The sequence below is a fragment of the Folsomia candida genome, unplaced genomic scaffold (assembly GCF_002217175.1).
Source record: "Folsomia candida strain VU population unplaced genomic scaffold, ASM221717v1 Fcan01_Sc001, whole genome shotgun sequence".
NCBI lineage: Eukaryota > Metazoa > Arthropoda > Collembola > Entomobryomorpha > Isotomidae > Folsomia > Folsomia candida.
In genome coordinates this window covers 27,048,952-27,067,564 of record NW_019091193.1, presented here as the reverse complement: position 1 = coordinate 27,067,564, position 18,613 = coordinate 27,048,952, and the positions used below count along the sequence as shown (strand labels likewise).

Sequence of the window (18,613 nt, the reverse complement as noted above, 5' to 3'; positions counted from 1 at the left end):
ATGGTTAATTTCCCATCATGTTAAAATTGGAAATTTTCTTATCTATTGCAACAAAGAAAACCGAAAACACCAACTTTTTTCATTTTGGCGTTTAAATTATTCAATTTCGTATGATTTTTACAAAATAAAAATAACTGGTGTAAAATAATAAAATAATTCGGCTCATTTGGCTAATGTATTATTGAAATGATGACAAAACATTCTTAACAATTTTCACGCAATATTTACTCCATAATTTACCTTTATTTTATCCATATTTAATATTTTTTATAACGGTTTGTATGAAAATTTTGGGAGTACGTGGAGTACATAATTGTGTAATAGTGATGCCTTTTTTATTCCTTATATAATATCAGCGTAATTAGGATAATCGTACGATGTCATGCATTTCTCGTACTTTTTTTTCAAATTAACGAAACAATAATGAATATTTTTGTATTATTAATTAGTACAAGTTTTTAAGAGTATTTATTTATTTAACTAAATGTATGGAGTATTCAGGACGTTACATAATTTCAATTTCACTTCTTCTTCACCACCATGTCGGGTCTGGTTTTCTCAATCTGCAATTAGTTAATTAACGACGCCGTAATTGCGCTTTAATTAGGCTTCGTCATTACTTATGTATCTCATCAGGTTCAGTATTTCATAATTTGGCAGGGTTAACAATGCATTATTATCAGGATTCAAAGTTAGATTAAGTACTTAATTATGGTACATATTTCTAACTCTATGATTTTATTTTTCACCAGATTCCGTTCTTTTATCGAGTATTTACTTATCATTGAAAGATAACAATTAAAAACTAACAATAGAATTGTACGCGTAATCTCTCCAGTATCAAAAAGGTTGGCATATCATTTCAAAATTCGTAATTTTTCACACATACAAATTTCTCCACATTTTTTAAAATCCTCAACTTTTTTATAAAGTTTACACAATTATGTAAGTCTTCCCATTAATTTGATTAATCGGTAAAAGTTGTCTAATTAATTAAAATTATATAAGTGTATAAATGCTAATTATATGATTAATTACATAATTTATTGCCCTCTGCTCGGAGGGATTCTATCCAAATTTTGGCAACATTTCTCCTCCACACACACACACACGCTTGGCTTTCATTCCAATTTATTTCGCAGAATTTGCACATTTCTATCCATTCGCAAGTTTATAATCTCTCCCAATTTGCAGAATCCTGCTCTCACATACATACACATCTCGCATTTTGCACGATTATAGTAATAAATAGGACAAATTTTATGTTATGTTTTTATCCTAGAACAAAAAAAAGTGGCAAATCGCACATCCTGCATTTCACTTATGCTTATTCTCTCTCCTCCTCAAGAGGACGAAGGGAGAAAGGAGAAAGAAAGAAGAATGAATTCGAATGATCAAACAGGGAATTGAAATTGCACCATAAAAAATCTGCGTGACATTGTCGTCGCACTACTGCCACTTGCATCCATTCCTCTCTCTCCGAGAGCACTTTTACCCATGACTTTGACAGCTAAATCAGTCCCTGGAGTGAGACAGAGAAAGAAATAACAGACTTTTTTTTGGTTATCTCGCCTCGGAAATCTTTACTGTTCTTTTTTTCTGCATATACATCTCCCCAATTTTCTCCTTCTTCTTATGTATTCACGTCGTCGTATAAGTGGTTGTTGTTTGCGTAACGTAATGTCAGGGATGGCCGTGTCACTAACCATTTCACAGCCTCGTCGTCGGCGAAAACTTGACTGTTTCCTATCTGGGGAAAACATTCCCTTGGGTGTGGGGCGGTCCGTAAATCTCCCGGGGCACCATGCCATGCGACATGAATGCATTGTTGTCACCACCGGTGTCATCGTCATAACCAACACCCCCACCCCCACCACCACCACCCTTGGGCGAGTCTGGGTTCGCGAGTCCTCTATGCACCTCGCTACTATTCGAGAGAAGCGTCTCCTCCGTGAAATTCCGGCCGGTTTGATTTGGACCGGAAAAGTTCATGAAATGGACAGAGTACGAGTTTTCCACGGGGATCCGTTTATCCCCACTGCTCGGAGAGTGTTGTTTCCACTGCTTGAACCGCTGGGAGATTTCTTCATGTAAAATGTTGAAAAACATGGACGTCAACGCCATGCCGAATAAGATGTAGAACGAGCAGAACCACTCGGTCGTGGCGGTGAAAGAGTCCAACCGCCCGGTCCGTTGCGATCGTGAATCGCCAAACGAGATTGTTGTCAAAGTGAGGAAACAGAAGTAGAAGGAGTCCAAGAAACGCCACTTTTCCCACCGCGTGACCACCCACGCGCCAAGGCAGACGTAGCCGAGGAGGACGAGGATGCAGAGGGTGAAAATGAAGCAGATTGAGATCCTGTGTTGCGAGTGGGTGTGGTGGTGACGGGACGAGTTGGTGGCATCATCGGAGGTATGGTTGTGGTGGTGGTGATGCATTTCCGACGTGTCCACGATGGGTTTCATGTTGTAGTAGGGATCCACCTTACGCGTCGAGGCGGACGAGGAGGACGACGACGATGGGGAGGAAACGTCACGACAAAAACAACACCCGCAAACCTTGAGGCAGAAGAAGCGGACAATCTTGGCGAGGAGGGAGCCCACATTGGACAAGTACCAGAGCATGATGGGGATCCCGAAGACGGCGTAAACCATGGTGGCAACCTTGCCAGAGGACGTTTTCGGCCCAATTCCACCATATCCTAAGGGAGAGAAAGAGAAAAAAATAATTGTAAAGATTTATTAAAAAGTGCGGCTGCAAATGGCGGAGCGGATTTATGTCCAATTTTATTAGCGGTGTGGTGCATTATTATGGGTATCGTTTTATTTTTTTTATTTTTATGCCTTTGACGTGTCTGCACCTGAAAAAACCAACTGCTTGGAAATTTATGTGGGAACATGACATAATTTTATTTTCTCAGAATTGTGCATTTTATTTTACTCGCGAGAGGTAAGGGAATAGAAGAGGGGAAAAATAATCGAGAAATTAATTCCCCATCTGGAACTTGCACAGAGAATTAAATTGTACAACACGATGACATAATAACCTTCAAAGTTTGGTGATTGAAAGCAGTGTGAGAAAGAGAGGAGGAGACAATTAAGGGTGCAGCAGATGCACACAATAACCAGCGAACATTTATAATTTCCTTGGCTCTTTATTAACAAAGTTTTTCACAAAACGAGGTTCCAGCAGGAGAATCGAAAACTTGTATATATATAGAAGTTTAATAAGCGGCCTCATTTTCTCCACTTCCTGTCCTCCTCCAGGTCTTAGAGGGGCCGGGCAGGAATTATGTGGCGAAAATTTCGCGACTCATTCCCACCCCGTTTTAACAATGACGCAAATTGAACCTTTCCGATGGGTAACTAACTTTAAAACTAGCTTGCCCCGTTTTTATATGTGGCGCAAATGGGAGTCCATCCAGGAATTTCCCGATTTATCCCTAAATTCCCAACACACGGCGCAAATTGAAGCTCTCCGATGGGTAATCAGCCTCAAAACTGAGTCACCCAATTTTAACCCGTGGCGCAAATGAGAACCCCACCCTTAATGCATGTCCCCACCATATTATTATGATTATCGCCCTAGTGTCGCCTGCTACGTATTGTTGTTGTGCTGCATCGTCCATCTGGGGACGAAATGGGTCTCGCGTTGTCCGACGAGGACGACGACATAGTTAGAACGTTATATGCAATTGAAGACCCGATCAGCCTGCCTGGAAGGGCGACGTCGTGAAGGAGCAGTTACTACGAGAGGGAATCATGTACTTTATGTAATGGCCTATAAATCTGTGAACTCTTGACACAAAACTACGTGTATAGTTTTTCATAAAGAAGAAGAGAGTCAAGAATTCTCAACATGTTTCTCTCCTCGGATCGCGAAGAAGAAGAAGAGAAAGCAGCAGCTCGACACACAAGCTGTTGTTCTTTTTAGTTTTTTACCAGAGAAAATTATATATGGCAGACCTTCACTTATTTATACGACCGGGATAAAAATCTCGTGCCAATATACTGTCCAGATTATTATTACATAACCAATAATAACCATAATGCTATTCTCTCCAAACTGACCACCACGCTCTGATGAAAGAACAACATGGAGAAAGAAATTTACTTTTTTTTTTCTTTCTTGGCGAAAAAAGTGAATTTTTTTGACAAATATTTTCCCATAAAAAAAGACCAACCAACCAACTGATGATATCGCTCTGGAAAGAATATGTAAAGGACGGTATACAGCCTTGGCCAAAAAAAGTGGGACATGTTGCGATAAAGGATTTTGATCAAATTTTGACCCCCATCAGTCCCTTGAGGAAAAGGAGGTCATCCTTCCCGCACGGCCCGGTGAATGCAAACGCGTCCAATTCACGGCTCATCGTCGTCATCCTCGTCGTCGTCGTCGTCGTGGAGTGGTTTGGTTTGGTTTGGTTTGGCATGATGGGAGTGAGAGTGCGGTGTGTCGTGACGTGTGTATGGTTTCAAACCCTTTTGGTTGGTTCGTTTTGGATGAAATGGTTTGGTTTGGTCGAGTGTTTCCTTTCTCTTTCATGCCAGGCAGGCAGGCAGGCAGGCAGGCAGTGGACGAGGAGGATTGAATGGATGGAGAAAGTCTAACTCGATAACTTTGCCCATTTTTAATCATCTCCTCTCTCTTTCCAGCCAGAGACTCGATCTCTCTCTTTTTAGCTGGCTGGTGGCTGAGCTTAACTTTGTATTGGATTGTGGATTGGATTGCATTGTAGTCTTCTGCTGCTGCTGCTCGTGGTGGTCGAGAAGCAGTTTGACACTTAACCCCGCAACGAAAAAGAGAGAAAACTATTATTATCCAGAGCAGTCTCAAATTCTTGGCTGAGGAGAGGAAGACTATACATTTTGGGTTAGTTGGTTCTTCCCTTCTGTTATACTAACTAGGTACACATCACGTCTCCCAGTAATCGCAAATTTAATACTTGCAGAACAGATTATTCTACAGGCTTTACTCTCCCGGAGAGAGAGACAGGGGTTTCTTCGCAGTGGGATTTTTATGTAATGGATGTATTTACTGGGGAGAAAAAATAACATGTTAATTTACGATTTTCATCTTTTTTTTTGAGAAAAACTAGTAATTAATCGTAGTCCTGATTTTGTACGGGATTTATTATCTTTCCTGGACATTAATACAGGCATAAATCAGAAGCGGAGAGGGCGATCTGATTTTAGTACCGTAATTTGTGGCACCCTGCCCTCACGTTATCTTTCCACCTAAGGAGAAGAAGAAGAAGGAGCAAATGTGATGATTTGCGGAATGAATTCCATCCCATGGAATTTAGCAGGAAGAGGAAAATTTATGCGAGTTAAATCCCATATTATTCATTCCTCCTCCTCCTCCTCGTTCCTTACATCCTCCTCCTAATCTCCTAATCGCATCTTCATCATCTATCCAACCAGTCACGGAATTAATTAGGTTGTTGTTGTGATGCTAATCGAATCAAAATATTATGCATTACGAAAACCCTATCAACCTTCCTCCTCCGTCTTCTCCTTCGAGAAGACGACGATGAAAAATATGGTAACAATTATAATGACTACGACGACGACGATAATAATAATCCAATCCCGATTTTTTTCCGTCTCCTTTCCATAAAATATTTGCCATACACAAAATAATAATCGAGTCCCACTACTCCGTGCCAGAAGTTGGGGGATGGGGAAAGATAAATAATTGCGGGGTGCGTGTCCTCTCTCGACTCACACTTCCTGTCTCGTCCTCATCCTGTTTTGTATAAGTATTCTTGTTGTTTTGTTTTCTGGTTTTATCCAATCCAGGAATTCCATTCTGCTCCAGGCTACTGTCGTAACAAAGTGAGAATGTAGGAGGTTCGGTGGTCGGGGGTTGTGCGAAAATGGGGATTGGGAGAGGATAAATAGTCGCCCACGGAGAAAAAGTGGCGACGTCGTTTGTGCAGGGCGACACGAAATAAAAGACGTGATCAACAAAGAAGCTTCCTTTTCTCTCGGTTTCATCTTCAGTTTTGTAGACGACGGGATAATGGGAGACAGGTCGGAGGCGGAATTGTTGTCAAGCAAATTAAGCCAAACAAAAGGAAACTTTCTCCCCGTTTTAAATGCATGTTTGCCATGTTGTGTAGTTGTGTTTCGCATTGTTTGATAATGAAGGAAAGGGCGGGATGACACTTAATGGATAATGGAGGGAGGGAGGCTAGTGGAGGAGGAAAGGATGTATTATAGGAATCCAGTAAAATACGTAGTTAACGTCGTGACGATGATGATGATGATGACGATGAGAGAGTAAAAGAAGAGTCAAGTGTCCTCCTTAATTTGGGTATTATCATATCCGCCCCTCTTTTCAGGAGGAGAATGAAATCCAAGTTATCGCCGCCTACCTACTCGTGTGTCGATCTATTTATGTATTTAGTTCCCTTTTACGCTCCCTCAGCGAGGATGTTGGAGGTAGAACGAAATTGAAAGTGAAGGGAAATATCTTGTTTAAAAATCTTGGTTCGTTTCGTTTCAGATTTCAAACGCCGATTTGGAAAAGACGGGAACGAATAATGAATAGGTTTTCGGTTTGGTTTGGTCTGGTCGCCCGTAAGGGGAGAAGAAGAAGACGACGCAGAATAGTGTGCATCTTATCATTAAATTTCTTTCTTTCTCGTGGTACTTCACCAGACCAGGGTTCGTAAAATCCTGGGTTTAATATTTTAAAAAAAGTATTTAAGAAGGTTTTTAAAATACATAAATTCCCATAAATAAATCCCACTTAAAGAAACCACAACTTTCTAATCGGTATCTGCACAAAATGGACACGGAGTAAGGGGAAAGTTTCATTAAAAAGAACATGCTATTTTTTTATCAACCCTGGTTGGTGGACCCTGTCGTTTCCTCCTCCGAAGAAAAAGAAGACTCACCACCAGAACGCCGCCTGACTACGTATAGTGTTGGCATAATAATGGAAAATGTTGCTTCCTTTCCTCTCTCTCTCTCAGAGTCTGCTTTGAATTGAATGTTCTTCTTCTTCGTCTCTAAAATACAAAAGGATTCGAGTTGACTCCTTCCTCTCCTCTCTAACGAAACGAAATGAGAATATCGAGCAGCTACACCATCAAGTATCACGAAGAAGAATACATAAAGAAGACGGAGATGGATTCCCATCTCCACATACACAGCTCTCGTCGTCGTCCTTCTCCTATGTGTGTACGGTTTTGGCTAAGTGGTGCTTAATGAGATTAATGGGAGGAGGAGGAGGAGGAGGAGGAGGAGGAGGAGGAGGAGGAGGAGGAGGAGGAGGAGGAGGAGAGGAAAATTCACCCTGATTTTATTCCAGCCGAGTAAAATATAGACATAACGATTCAATCCCCATCATCACGGCAAATCCTAAATCATTTCCTAATTCACGTCCGAGCATCAGGCGGGGATAGAATAATAATAACAAGAACAAGTCCACCACGACGGACACAGAGCAAGTTTTGCTGGCGAGTCAGAGATGAAATAAATGGAAACAAGGTGAGAAGCAATCAAGGGAAAAGCGAGAATTCTCAGAAACTAATCTCTCTCACACTTTGCACACCGTTTTGCCCCACTTACCACACAGACGGACGGGGAGACACTACTTACACCACTACTCGAGTTAGTGAGTGAGCAAGTATTCCTGAATAACAAGTTGGTGAGCAAATTTCAATTTCATTTGGGATGAAATGTTCAGAGAGAGAGAGAGTTTTGTACTCGTGTCTCTCCATGTCGGAGAGAATTCAATCGAAACGGAAAAGGCAAATTTTCTCTGGGCTCTCTGGAAATTCTGCTGGTTGGCGTGCTCACTATTTCACATACTCCTTTCTCCCCATGATTGGGAAGAGAGAGATGATGAAAACAGGGCAGATTTACCAGTCGTCGACGGCGTGGTGGTGGTGGTGGGAGATTGTGGTGAAAGCGATGCAGTAGAAGGAGGACATCGGTTCTATTTTCCGTTGGGGGAAGGAAGAAAGGGGGACTTAATTTCGTCTTTTTTTAAATAGTAATTTTGTATAGACATAATTTATACTTCTCTTTTTAAAAACTACTTAAGTTGGAGAAATTAGAAAGTATTGGTGTTGGGATTAATGTAAAAATGGAGTCTACTTTTAAATAGGCAGCCACCCTGAGGGGGAAGGAGTTTAAAGCAGATGTACGGAATCGTGGAGACCTTTCAACTCCACCGTCTCACTCCGCACGGAGGCAAAAGAGCTCAAAAAGTAGAGATAGACCGCACCGTGCAGCTAACCGACTCCACTTTCTCCCGTACTTTTCACTTCCCCACCATTTCACCACGGATCGAGGACTTTCCTTCCACCACCACCAGCCACCAACAAGGACGAGGACTGAACTATAGATACACCACGTTCACATGTGGAGGGACATGCACTATGCTGATTTTTCAAAGAGACACAACAAAAAACGATTTTGCACAGGCCCGCCCCCAGGAAACATTTCTTGGTGGGATTGGTCATCAAAATGTAAATCTGATACGTGGACGACCCTCGTTAAGTATTATCTTCCTTTTCACCCATCTTCCTCTCGGTATGAGAGACAGGTCTGCTTATTCTGGATCCTCTCTCTCTTCCCCTCCGCTAAAATCTATCTCAGTTCTCGGTAGTCGGTAGTGGGAGGAAAAGTAAAACTAAACCGTGTAAACTTTTCTCTCCACGACCAAGACCACCACCGACCACCGCACGGCTAATGCTTTACTTTCATTACATCAAACCCTGACTAAATACTTGCCCTCCTCGGTTTTAAGTAGGAATGGGCTCAGACTAGAGAAAGAGAGAGTGGAAAATGACCAAAGGAAAGGTTCAGTCTGTAACTGAACGATGAGCCTGGTATATATCGGCCGAGCAGTGTTTTACTTTCTCATCATCATCGTAGTCGCTCATCACTTTCGCCCACATTTGTACATGTTTCACGGATTACTTCCGGATGGGAGGGAGGGATGATTGGATGGATCCCTTCTCTCTCCACCACCTCGTGTCCTCGTCGTATTTATTATAATAACCATGTTCAACAAGAAGCGATCAAGTATGTATTAATGTCGACGGCGGTGTAGTACATGGAGGATTGAGAGAGTATTGGGAGGTGGTGGTGGTGGAGGTGATTTCCTTTGAGATGGTTGGGTGGGACGATCACGGCATAATTATTATTATTATTATTATTATCATTATTATGCTGGTTGAGGAGGAGGGGGATAAAGTTTGTCTCGTTGCTTTGCTTTTGCGTCGGTGGTGGATGACACAAAGTTGGGAGTTGGGGACATTACATAGAAATTAAATTATGTGTTCTCTGAGTAATAATGGGTTTCCTTAATTTGTTGGCGTCGTCATCGGGGAGGAGGAGGACGAGGAGGGGAAGTAAAAGCTACTTTCTTGCTTGGAGATGTGATCTCTCTCTCTCTCTCATCCTCCCCGTAATTACGACACCCTTCGTTCGTTGGGATGTTCATAATGTTCATAAATTAATGGCAAGATGGGGAATTTGTTTGAAATGGAAATTCGCACTCACCAATTGTCGTCAGAGTGGTTAGCGCGAAGAGAAAGGCTCTCGGAAAGGTCCACGGGTAGACGTAGGTTTCCTGCCCGGTCGCATTCTCCACGGCGGTGATGACCTTGTCGAGTAAAAACCGCTGGAAGTTGCCAACCTCTTCGTTCGTCATTTTCGTCCAGTTGTCCGGGTAGAGAATATTCATGCTCAACGTAATGTCCCAAATGTTCCGGACCGTGTCACTCTTCAACTGTTGGATGGCCTCGTTCTGTAAACTGTTCATTATGGCGGTGGTGAGGTTCCTTTTGATGAGAGAGCCGCCCCCACCCGCGCCGCCGGAGTTGACCCCGCCCCCACTCGTCGAGGCGAGCACGCTGCTGCCCACCCCGCCACGAGGGTTGTTTTCCAGTGCGAGAAATACGAACGAGCCGACGAGGGCGTAACCGAGGACGAGGCTGCAGACGAACATGTTGACGATGACGAGTTTGAGAGCAGTCTTCCAAGAGGGCGGTTGATGGTGGTGACCCCCCCGGGAAGAAGAGTTTGAATGGGGGTGGTGATGTGGGGAGTGGGGGCGTCTTCGGGACGTTGAGGATGACCCGGCAGGCCCAGATTGTTGATAATAGGCCGCCTTATTTCGCCCATTGTCGCCCACGCCGACTAAATCTACGCCGTCGGGAAGGGAAAATTCGCCACCTTCATCGGAACAATACTGCGTCCCGGCACCACCGCTTTTATCCATTTTTTAATTAACAAACTTCCCAAAATCCAATCCAGTCGAACCTGTGAGGAGAGTAAAATAGGGAAAAAGTAATATAAAAGTACAAGTCTTCTCTACGAAACCTCGATTACTTTGAGATCTCTCACTTTACGACCTCAACTTCAGTAAAAGGGTATCCTTTTTTTAATGAAATCGCATTTTTTACACTATTTTATGCACCACCCAAGGAAGAAAAAAAGATGAAGAACACATGCCTCCATTTCCTCTGGCAGGAGCTAGCTATCTCGTGTCAAATGTGGCAATTAAATTCATTGTGGGGGAAAATTGACCCCGTCGAAATGGGCGATGAGTGACTGACAATTATACAATCTTGGCATGCAAGAAGAGTCATCCGATGCGTTATACAATCCAAGAAGAGCCATCATCTCGGCCTATCCAAAGAATTGAATTGGGTCATGACACGATGTAAGTGAGGTTGTAAGTAAAACTTGTGCAAGTCTGGCAAACAATTGTGTAAAGGGTCGTCGGATGGATGGATGGGTACACTTTGATTTCTCAAGGGAACCACGTTCACTTCACTCCTACTGACTGACTCTCAGCCAGCGTGAGGAGTTTGTCAGTCGTCCAGCCAGCCAGCCAGCAGTAGTCATTTTTTCCTTCTTTCTTTCTTTCTCTTTCTCCCTTTCTCTCTTTCAGCCACTGTCTTTCAGGGTGCACCCGGGCGTCATTATTTCGTCTTTAAGACAAGACCAGGAACAAAAACAACTAAAGTAAAGAAAGTAGTCGAGAGGAAGGAATAATGGGAAGGAAGGGAATCGAGTGTGAATTAGGGACTTGTGTGTGGCATCAAAGTCTAAATTTCCTATTTTTTCAAAAAAAGAGGAAAAAGTGGTGGTTTTTAAAAAGTGGAATGGTTGCTTGGAATCTTTCGACCACGGGATTCGAAGGAGAAATATATGTATGCGATTTTGGCAAAGGATTCGAAGCCCTGGGGAGCATGTGCTATCTACCTACGTATCATTTTATCCCGTGGTGGTGAAAGTTAGTGTGTACTTATCATGAATTTTTTTCGCCCATAAATAGATTAAAGTGGAGAGTGGTTGAGGAAATTCGAGGACAATTTTGTATTTCAGGCGGCGGCGTCGGACGACTAAATATTCTTTTAATGTGGGACGACGACTTTGTAGAAATTTTATTAAAATAAATTATAAATGTGTCTGACCCAAGTAGTGAGAGATGAAATGCGGCTGGTTTGGCTTGGCTGCATGAAAGTTTGGATGAGATACGGATCGGATCGATAACTTTGGTTTTTTTCTCTCAGTTACGTAATTCTTTTACTTTTCTTCTTCACCAAGTAATAAAATCAGTAAGGAAAATAATTAAGCGGAAATACGATTTAGCTTTAAAAATACGACCTTCTTTACAGTCTACTTCTCTACTTGTGACATGTAATGGTTTGATCTTTTTGAAGTTTGATCTACTTTTCGTAAACTTTTTTGGTTTAAAATATGCATATAATATATTTCCGAAATGGGTCACATCAATCATGAGAATATCGCCTTTCCTACTTTGCTCAATATCTTTGATCACTTACTCAAATTCCATACTTTTCCTATTATTATGCAATCCACATTGTACAAATTATTCTACTCGGAACTTTTCATCACGTAATCCTACCCAACCCAATTAATTATTATTTCCAATTTCTTCCCCAACTTAACTTCTTACTTGAATAGCTAAGTTTAGTTTAAAAACTTACTTTATCCACGTCTCCGAAAATTAGGGTTACGCAACCACCTCAACTGAACGAAAGTAGTTCAGATATATATTATATTTATAATAATCTTTTCTCACTCAACCCACGCTGGCACAATTTCAATACGTTCCGTGAGGACAAGTCCAATTTCTATTAAAAAAATCAGTATCGTCTTTGTACAAAGGAAAGCATCCGACTCATTTCCGCTCTTCTGCCGTGTTGTTATTTGTTTTTGTTTTCGTCATCATCCTGGTCGTCGCTGGTGTCACATTGTGTCCACGATGGATGAAAGAGTGATCAAATTTCCAGTTCAAAGTTAGTTTTCCACCGACCGCAGAGAACGGACCACAACAACCAACACCACAACAAAACTGGGAGGCAGGCAGCAGGCGTGTATATGTAGATGAAGAAGGAGACACAACGTCTTTCTTGCGGCTGGCTTTCTTTTTTTTCTTGCCTCTTTTCACCAACTTTTACCTTGAGCAACTTTATCGCAGTTTATAATGCAGGGGAACCCAGAAACTTGGATGAATTGTCGTCCCCGACAATAAGTTGGATATGGATCTCGAGAGGAGAAAAGTTAGTTTTGCAACAGTTTTCTTCTCCTTGTCTCAAGTTAACAACTAAAAAGTTAAACTACTCCTTGAGGAGGACTTGGTAGAGAGGAATTAGTAGTTTGGTCAGATATTATGTCACCCAGCAGCACAATCCAATCCACACCAGACCCCCACATGCAAACTAAATCGTCTCGTAATTGTTATCAAGGTGACGAAATAGCTCGTGTAATGGCGATCTAACTATTTATGTGCGGTGAAGAAGAAGAAGAATCAACTTTACACAATCACAAATCTTCCCCCGAAAACTATTTACTTTATTACTTTGCCAACTTTAGTTTTACTTTCTCTCACCAATAATGACGACTTGACTGACTTGATGAAAGTTCCAAGTTGTTGTTGTTGTTGTTCTTCTTCTTGTGACCAAAACAAGACTTGAACTTTCTCACATTGTTTCTTCTTCCTTTTCTATGTAATGAGAACTTGGCAACAATTTACTCCTCGTTTTCGCCTTGTTTTCACTGCTATTATTATTATTATTATTTTGGGGAGAAGGATGTCTTGTTATTTTGTGGTGGATGGGAAACCAAAACCTCTGCGCAAAAGTGCCACAACTTTTACCATGCATCCCCAACCGGGGTGAGAGTGCAGCAGTATAGACAAAATGTAATGATTCTTTCTTCTTGGTGTTCTTCTTCTTCGCCTCCTCCTCCTCCTTCTCGTGGTGGTCGTACAGCTCAAGTAGAGAGCGAGAGAGAAAGTGTGGTGGTGGTAGAGAGTGAAAGTTGGTAGTGAAAGTGAGTGCTCCTGTGTCGTCGGGAGGAAGCAGAGTGGACGGAGAAGGGAGCGATCGAAGAGTTTTACTCTGAGAAAGTGCTACTACTTCGCTCTCGTCGTCTCTTTACGGCACATCCGCAAAACAGGAGAGACAACGAGGGAACATTGATCTCCCATCGTACACGGATTTGCACATGCTGAAGGGAACGCTATATGGGGTACCAAGTAGGATGAGAGAGAGGAGTCTTCTTGCTATTATAGGTACTGGAGGATGGGAAAAACCTCCCCGACGCCACATACACAAGATCTCTGAGCTCGCATCCGTGCCTTGGTTTGGTTGGAGGAGGTTCGCCCATTTTTGAAAAGTGGGATAATAACAGACAGCCGAGGAGAGAAGAGCACACTAATGATTCATGAAATGGTCACAATTAGTCCGCAATTCACACAGGAAGAGAGGAAGAGAGAGAGAGAGATGAAAAGAACTCGAATTATTTTATGATGAATGGACACAAATCATCCATCCATCCATCCACATTCCAGACATTCCTACTTTTTCTTGTAGGAACTCTTTTCTCTTACTTTGCAGATTTCTTCTTCCTCGCTCACTCCCGTCCGTGTAAGTGCCAGGGTGAAAGTTTATTTTTACTTTTCAACCAAATTTATCACTTTGCAAAATTTTTGTGAAGGGGAGCTTTTTTTCAACAGTGTATACTTATTTATTTACGAGAGCAAAATGGATACATGAAGAATCATCAATAAAACGTTGTGATTTTTTGTGTATCTGGAATTGACATGCGGATAGAAAATATGTATAGAAATACATGTCTTAAATTAACAATGGAATTCATCATAATATGTAAATAATAATATGTACGTACGTAAATTGCAACGTGGAATTGTAACAAAATCATAATAAACATAGTGAAAAGAACGTGCAAAGGGAATCGAGAAATCCTTTGTTCATATCGCAAGAGGGAAACATTTTGTGCTTTGCATGCAATAAAAATGCATGATTTAGAGTTTCGGGGTTATCATCATGAGATTAGGGTCAGTCGAATTTGGGATGGATTTGGGTATTTCTCATGATATTTATATCTTGGATTTCTTGTAACTTTGCAATTTTTGGTAGATACGATAACTTGTCTTTCATTTCGTCAAACTTACGTATGTATAACTTAAATAAGGTTTCGCTCCTTACACCATGCAAGCTTCCAACAACTGGATAAATTTATCCTTATGGTCTCCATGCACTAACACGATGTGGGGGTCGAGAAAATCCATGAGCACCGCGCCGTCCGTCATCTTGATGGCCAGCGTTTCAAATAACTTCCCGAATAGACTAGATGCCAAAAATAACAATATTGTAATCGCCAATTTGATTAGGATATTTGTAATACGTAATAAAAATTCTTACTTTTTCGGCAACTCAAGGCTCAAAGGTTTTATCCCCACGATTACCCAATATCCTGACAAATGTGGGGCACACAGTACAAGTGGTAATGTCGACCAGCGTCTATTTCTTACATGGGAAACAGCAGCACGCTGGGTGAACTGAGCAAGAAAAACAAGGAAACTAGTGTTCCGGAAGTAACACACGTTTGGCGACCCCTAGAAATCATAAATATATTCATAATTTAGTTTCCAATTCACAAAAATACTTTGTTAGTCATTTATAACCCACAAACCTCTGGCATTTGCACATACAAAAATCCACCCCGAGGTGTGACCACATTCATGCTGAGAAATTCCTTTACTTGGTTATACATTGCAGTCAGATGGGTTTTAGCCATTCCTATACCACGATCGAGCGTATCAAATTGTTTCCTATTAAACAAATTATGAAATAAAAGTTTAATAATTTCATTAAATTTCAAAGTCATGCGTCATACTTTGACAAGGCTGCCAGTGAGTCTAAAAAATTGTCCACCACATTCCCACTCCCATTCAGCACTGGGTTCTCTAACAAGGCAAGACATGCCAAATGAGAATCAAATGCACTGAACGCTGGTCGAAACCCAATCTCTGAGATAAAAGTACCAACAGTGACGTCATTGAAATTGTACTTATCTCGGAGAACGGGTTCACTGAATGCACGCTCGACCTTTTTCCGACATCGGACATCCATCGATGCATACTTTCGATGGCACTCAACTTGTGGAAGCCTGATTAAAAAATTACTAGTGAATGGATTAGCTGATACAAAGTTCTCAATTGAGCGTACTTACCCCAACTCTCCCAACATCTCGTGAAACCTTCCTTCCCCTTTTAAACTCCATGACTTCAGCATACAAGCTGAGTGTGGTGTCATTTTTATACTATCGTACAAATTCCAGTGACGATACAGTAAGAAGCACAAGCTAAATGGAATACAATGTTTACATATAACAGAATAACAGGCCACAACAAAATAGCCAATATTATTCCATATAATAATGTGATCTCACTCTTTCTCAAAATTGACTTTCAAACAATCTCTCGGTGTTTCCGTTGTACTTGCTTCTCGTGCAATGTGTAAACTAAGCTCGGTAGATTTTTGCACGTACTCAGATCGTGGAAGTTTCTCCAGAAGCAACGCGTCGGTTAAGGCTACCGTGGTCCACCACACGTATTGAATATCACCTCGAGAAATTGCCCACGACAGCTCGAGTGCGACCAGAGACGACTACATTTAACATTTACAAAGATTTTTATAATGCATACGGACTTGCAAATATTACAAGTATGAAAATTTAAATCTACAAAATTACCGGGGGAGCATAGTAGCAAAATTGTGTGTATTCAAACAGCAATTCATTTCTTTTCTCCTTCCACACGGCTCGCCTTCGCTCTCTGTCATGTTCATTGCGACGCTTTCGTTTTCTTCCACGACGTCGCGATCCATCTTCATCTTCGCTGTCGCCCATATCCATAATCTCAGACTCATCGTCGTCATCACCATCGTCATCGGAGTCGAGGCCCTATTCAAAAAACAAAATGTGTTAACTGTCTGCATAAAAATGTAAACAACAATTATTTAAAATATAAATTCACATGCCTCATCGGACCAAAAAAGGTCATCAAAACCAGGCACTTCGTCAAAGTTGTCGTCCAGCGATAGGATGCGAATCTGCATGCAAACAGAGACAAAATAGTTGACCATTTTAACTTCAACCAACAAGGTGAACCTCTCTCTCTTCACTTACCTGATTGGTTTCATCATAAAAATTGTTGACATGCACGGGGCGATGATAATCCAAAACGAAGACGAGTTTATTCTTTAGGTTGTCAAAGAAAGCTCGAATATCGAGAGCAATACCGCAGTTGATCAGGACAAAAACGCTCACCTTGAAATGTGTAAATAAATAAAACATCAAAATAATTCTCCACTTGACTCAAATAATAACAATAATATAATAATAGCCTTTATTATCCTCAATTACTAGTACTAGCGAATGCATATAAAGTTAGCATCACACTAGCCTATTTTCATGAGCTTACGAACAGGAATAAACTACTACAGATTATTAAATAATTAATAATGTTTAAATTTATTATCTGCTCACCGTCTCACGATAATCAGAATATGCCTGTTTCATAGCCGTAATCCCATCCACGGGACATAAAGAGAAGGAGATGCCATCAATTTTCAGCAATTCTGTGAGTATTTTGACAGTACAGACGGAATCAATGTCGAAATTAGCAATGATTAGGACTCGCTAGAAAAATATTCATAATACTAAAATTATTACAACAATCAACCTTCACCCTCCAAAGTATAAGTAATCTATAAAAACTGTGTCTAACTTGTAATGTTTCGATAAAAAAAATAGTTTTCAAAAAACAAAATTTTATAACCAATTACTAACTGCTTCACTCACCTTTCCGAAGAGAAGTTCGTAAAAATCCTTCCGTAAATGTTTCACCAGCATTTTGACAAAGCTTCAAAGTGAGGACAAGTGACGTGACCTATTGACACCGACACTGATAAGAACTCGGCACTTATCTGAAATAAAAATTCAGGCAAAAAATTCAGACTGCTAGTGAGCGATTCCCTCCGGTTTTTCTCAATCCCCGCAAACCACCACCACCACTCGGCCCATGTGACAATATTGTTGGGTTGGGTTTGCTCTATATGCTCTCTCACAGTCAGTCAGATTGGAGATTTGGGTGTGATTTCTCGTCATCTGTATTTATCCAGATTTAACTAATAATTAAAAACTATTAAAACTAAGCATTCCAAAACATTCCGAAAATGGCTTCTCAAACGCAGGGAATCCAGCAATTGCTCGCTGCAGAGAAGAAAGCAGCGGAGAAAGTTTCTGAAGCGAGGAAACGTAAGTTTTGTGTGGAACAGTTTATTATTTTCATTCAGATGAAATGTGAAATGGGCGTTTGTTTATTAAGTTATGATAAGCACCTTATCAATTTTTGCCTCCTTGTAGGTAAGGCTCGTCGATTAAAGCAGGCCAAAGAAGAGGCGCAACAGGAGATTGAAAAATATCGACAAGATCGGGAAAAGGCGTTTAAAGAATTTGAAGCCAAGGTATAATGGATATTTAACTTTAATTGGTATCTTAAATTGATTATCTGGTGAGCATGGTTTGATTGATTGTTGCCATTTTTCAGCATATGGGATCCCGAGAGGATGTAGAGGCTCGAATTAATGCGGATACGACTCAGAAAATCGAAGCTATGAAGCATCAAGTGGCCGCAAGCAAGGATAAGGTATGAAATATTAAGAAAAAGAAGCAAATAGTTAATTAGTTCATAGTTATCAGCAGTAATAGGTTATCATGTTGTCTTGTGATTTCTCAGGTTATCGGACGATTGCTCGAATTCGTTTGCGATATTAAGCCCGAGCTTCATCAAAACTTTCGAGCCGATATGTAAACCAATTTTTTTCTCATGAGGAACCAAGTGTGATCTGACCATTTATAGTCCTTACAGAGCCTATGTTCTTTAGATTAATGTAATAATAATTATAAAAGAGGGGAGTGTATCGGTGGGTCGGTAACATAGTGATTTCACTTCACTAATGTTTTCATTCCTGTTTTGCCCGTCGAATGACAGGCCTACATATATTCTAGTAATAATTATAAAGTACAATCATCAACAAGAAAAACGTAGACCGATTAAAAGAATTAGCAATTTAATTTAATTAACTATCCACGTTGTAGTCCGTTATTTCCTCTGCATGTCACATTGTGAGGTCACGCACGTACGTGCTTATCCTTGCTCATTTGAATTCATTCTTAGATACAGTAAAGTATTATACGGATAAAATCACTCATTATAAGATAAGCTTGTTATTTTAATTTGTGT

General features: G+C 40.9%; 3 protein-coding genes across 3 annotated transcripts; 1 reads left to right on the top strand and 2 right to left on the bottom strand.

The window, feature by feature from the left end:
* Positions 1–210: 210 nt before the first annotated feature.
* LOC110845698 lies at positions 211–13,449 on the bottom strand. Its single transcript, XM_022092172.2, has 3 exons — positions 11,985–13,449; positions 9,526–10,287; positions 211–2,702 (listed from the first exon to the last, which is right to left on the bottom strand). The coding sequence occupies exons 2-3, from the start codon at positions 10,244–10,246 to the stop codon at positions 1,747–1,749; spliced, it is 1,677 nt and encodes a 558-aa protein (XP_021947864.1). The 5' UTR covers positions 10,247–10,287; positions 11,985–13,449; the 3' UTR covers positions 211–1,746.
* Positions 13,450–14,012: 563 nt separating this feature from the next.
* On the bottom strand, positions 14,013–17,376 carry LOC110859994 (cell division control protein 45 homolog). The gene is made up of 11 exons (XM_022109039.2): positions 17,170–17,376; positions 16,855–17,007; positions 16,495–16,635; positions 16,347–16,418; positions 16,060–16,269; positions 15,757–15,974; positions 15,538–15,669; positions 15,202–15,474; positions 14,998–15,136; positions 14,727–14,920; positions 14,013–14,651 (listed from the first exon to the last, which is right to left on the bottom strand). The coding sequence occupies exons 1-11, from the start codon at positions 17,218–17,220 to the stop codon at positions 14,507–14,509; spliced, it is 1,728 nt and encodes a 575-aa protein (XP_021964731.1). The 5' UTR covers positions 17,221–17,376; the 3' UTR covers positions 14,013–14,506.
* A 48-nt stretch (positions 17,377–17,424) lies between these two features.
* Positions 17,425–18,453, top strand: LOC110860020 (V-type proton ATPase subunit G). Its single transcript, XM_022109075.2, has 4 exons — positions 17,425–17,625; positions 17,734–17,834; positions 17,918–18,016; positions 18,107–18,453. The coding sequence occupies exons 1-4, from the start codon at positions 17,544–17,546 to the stop codon at positions 18,179–18,181; spliced, it is 357 nt and encodes a 118-aa protein (XP_021964767.1). The 5' UTR covers positions 17,425–17,543; the 3' UTR covers positions 18,182–18,453.
* Positions 18,454–18,613: the final 160 nt, after the last annotated feature.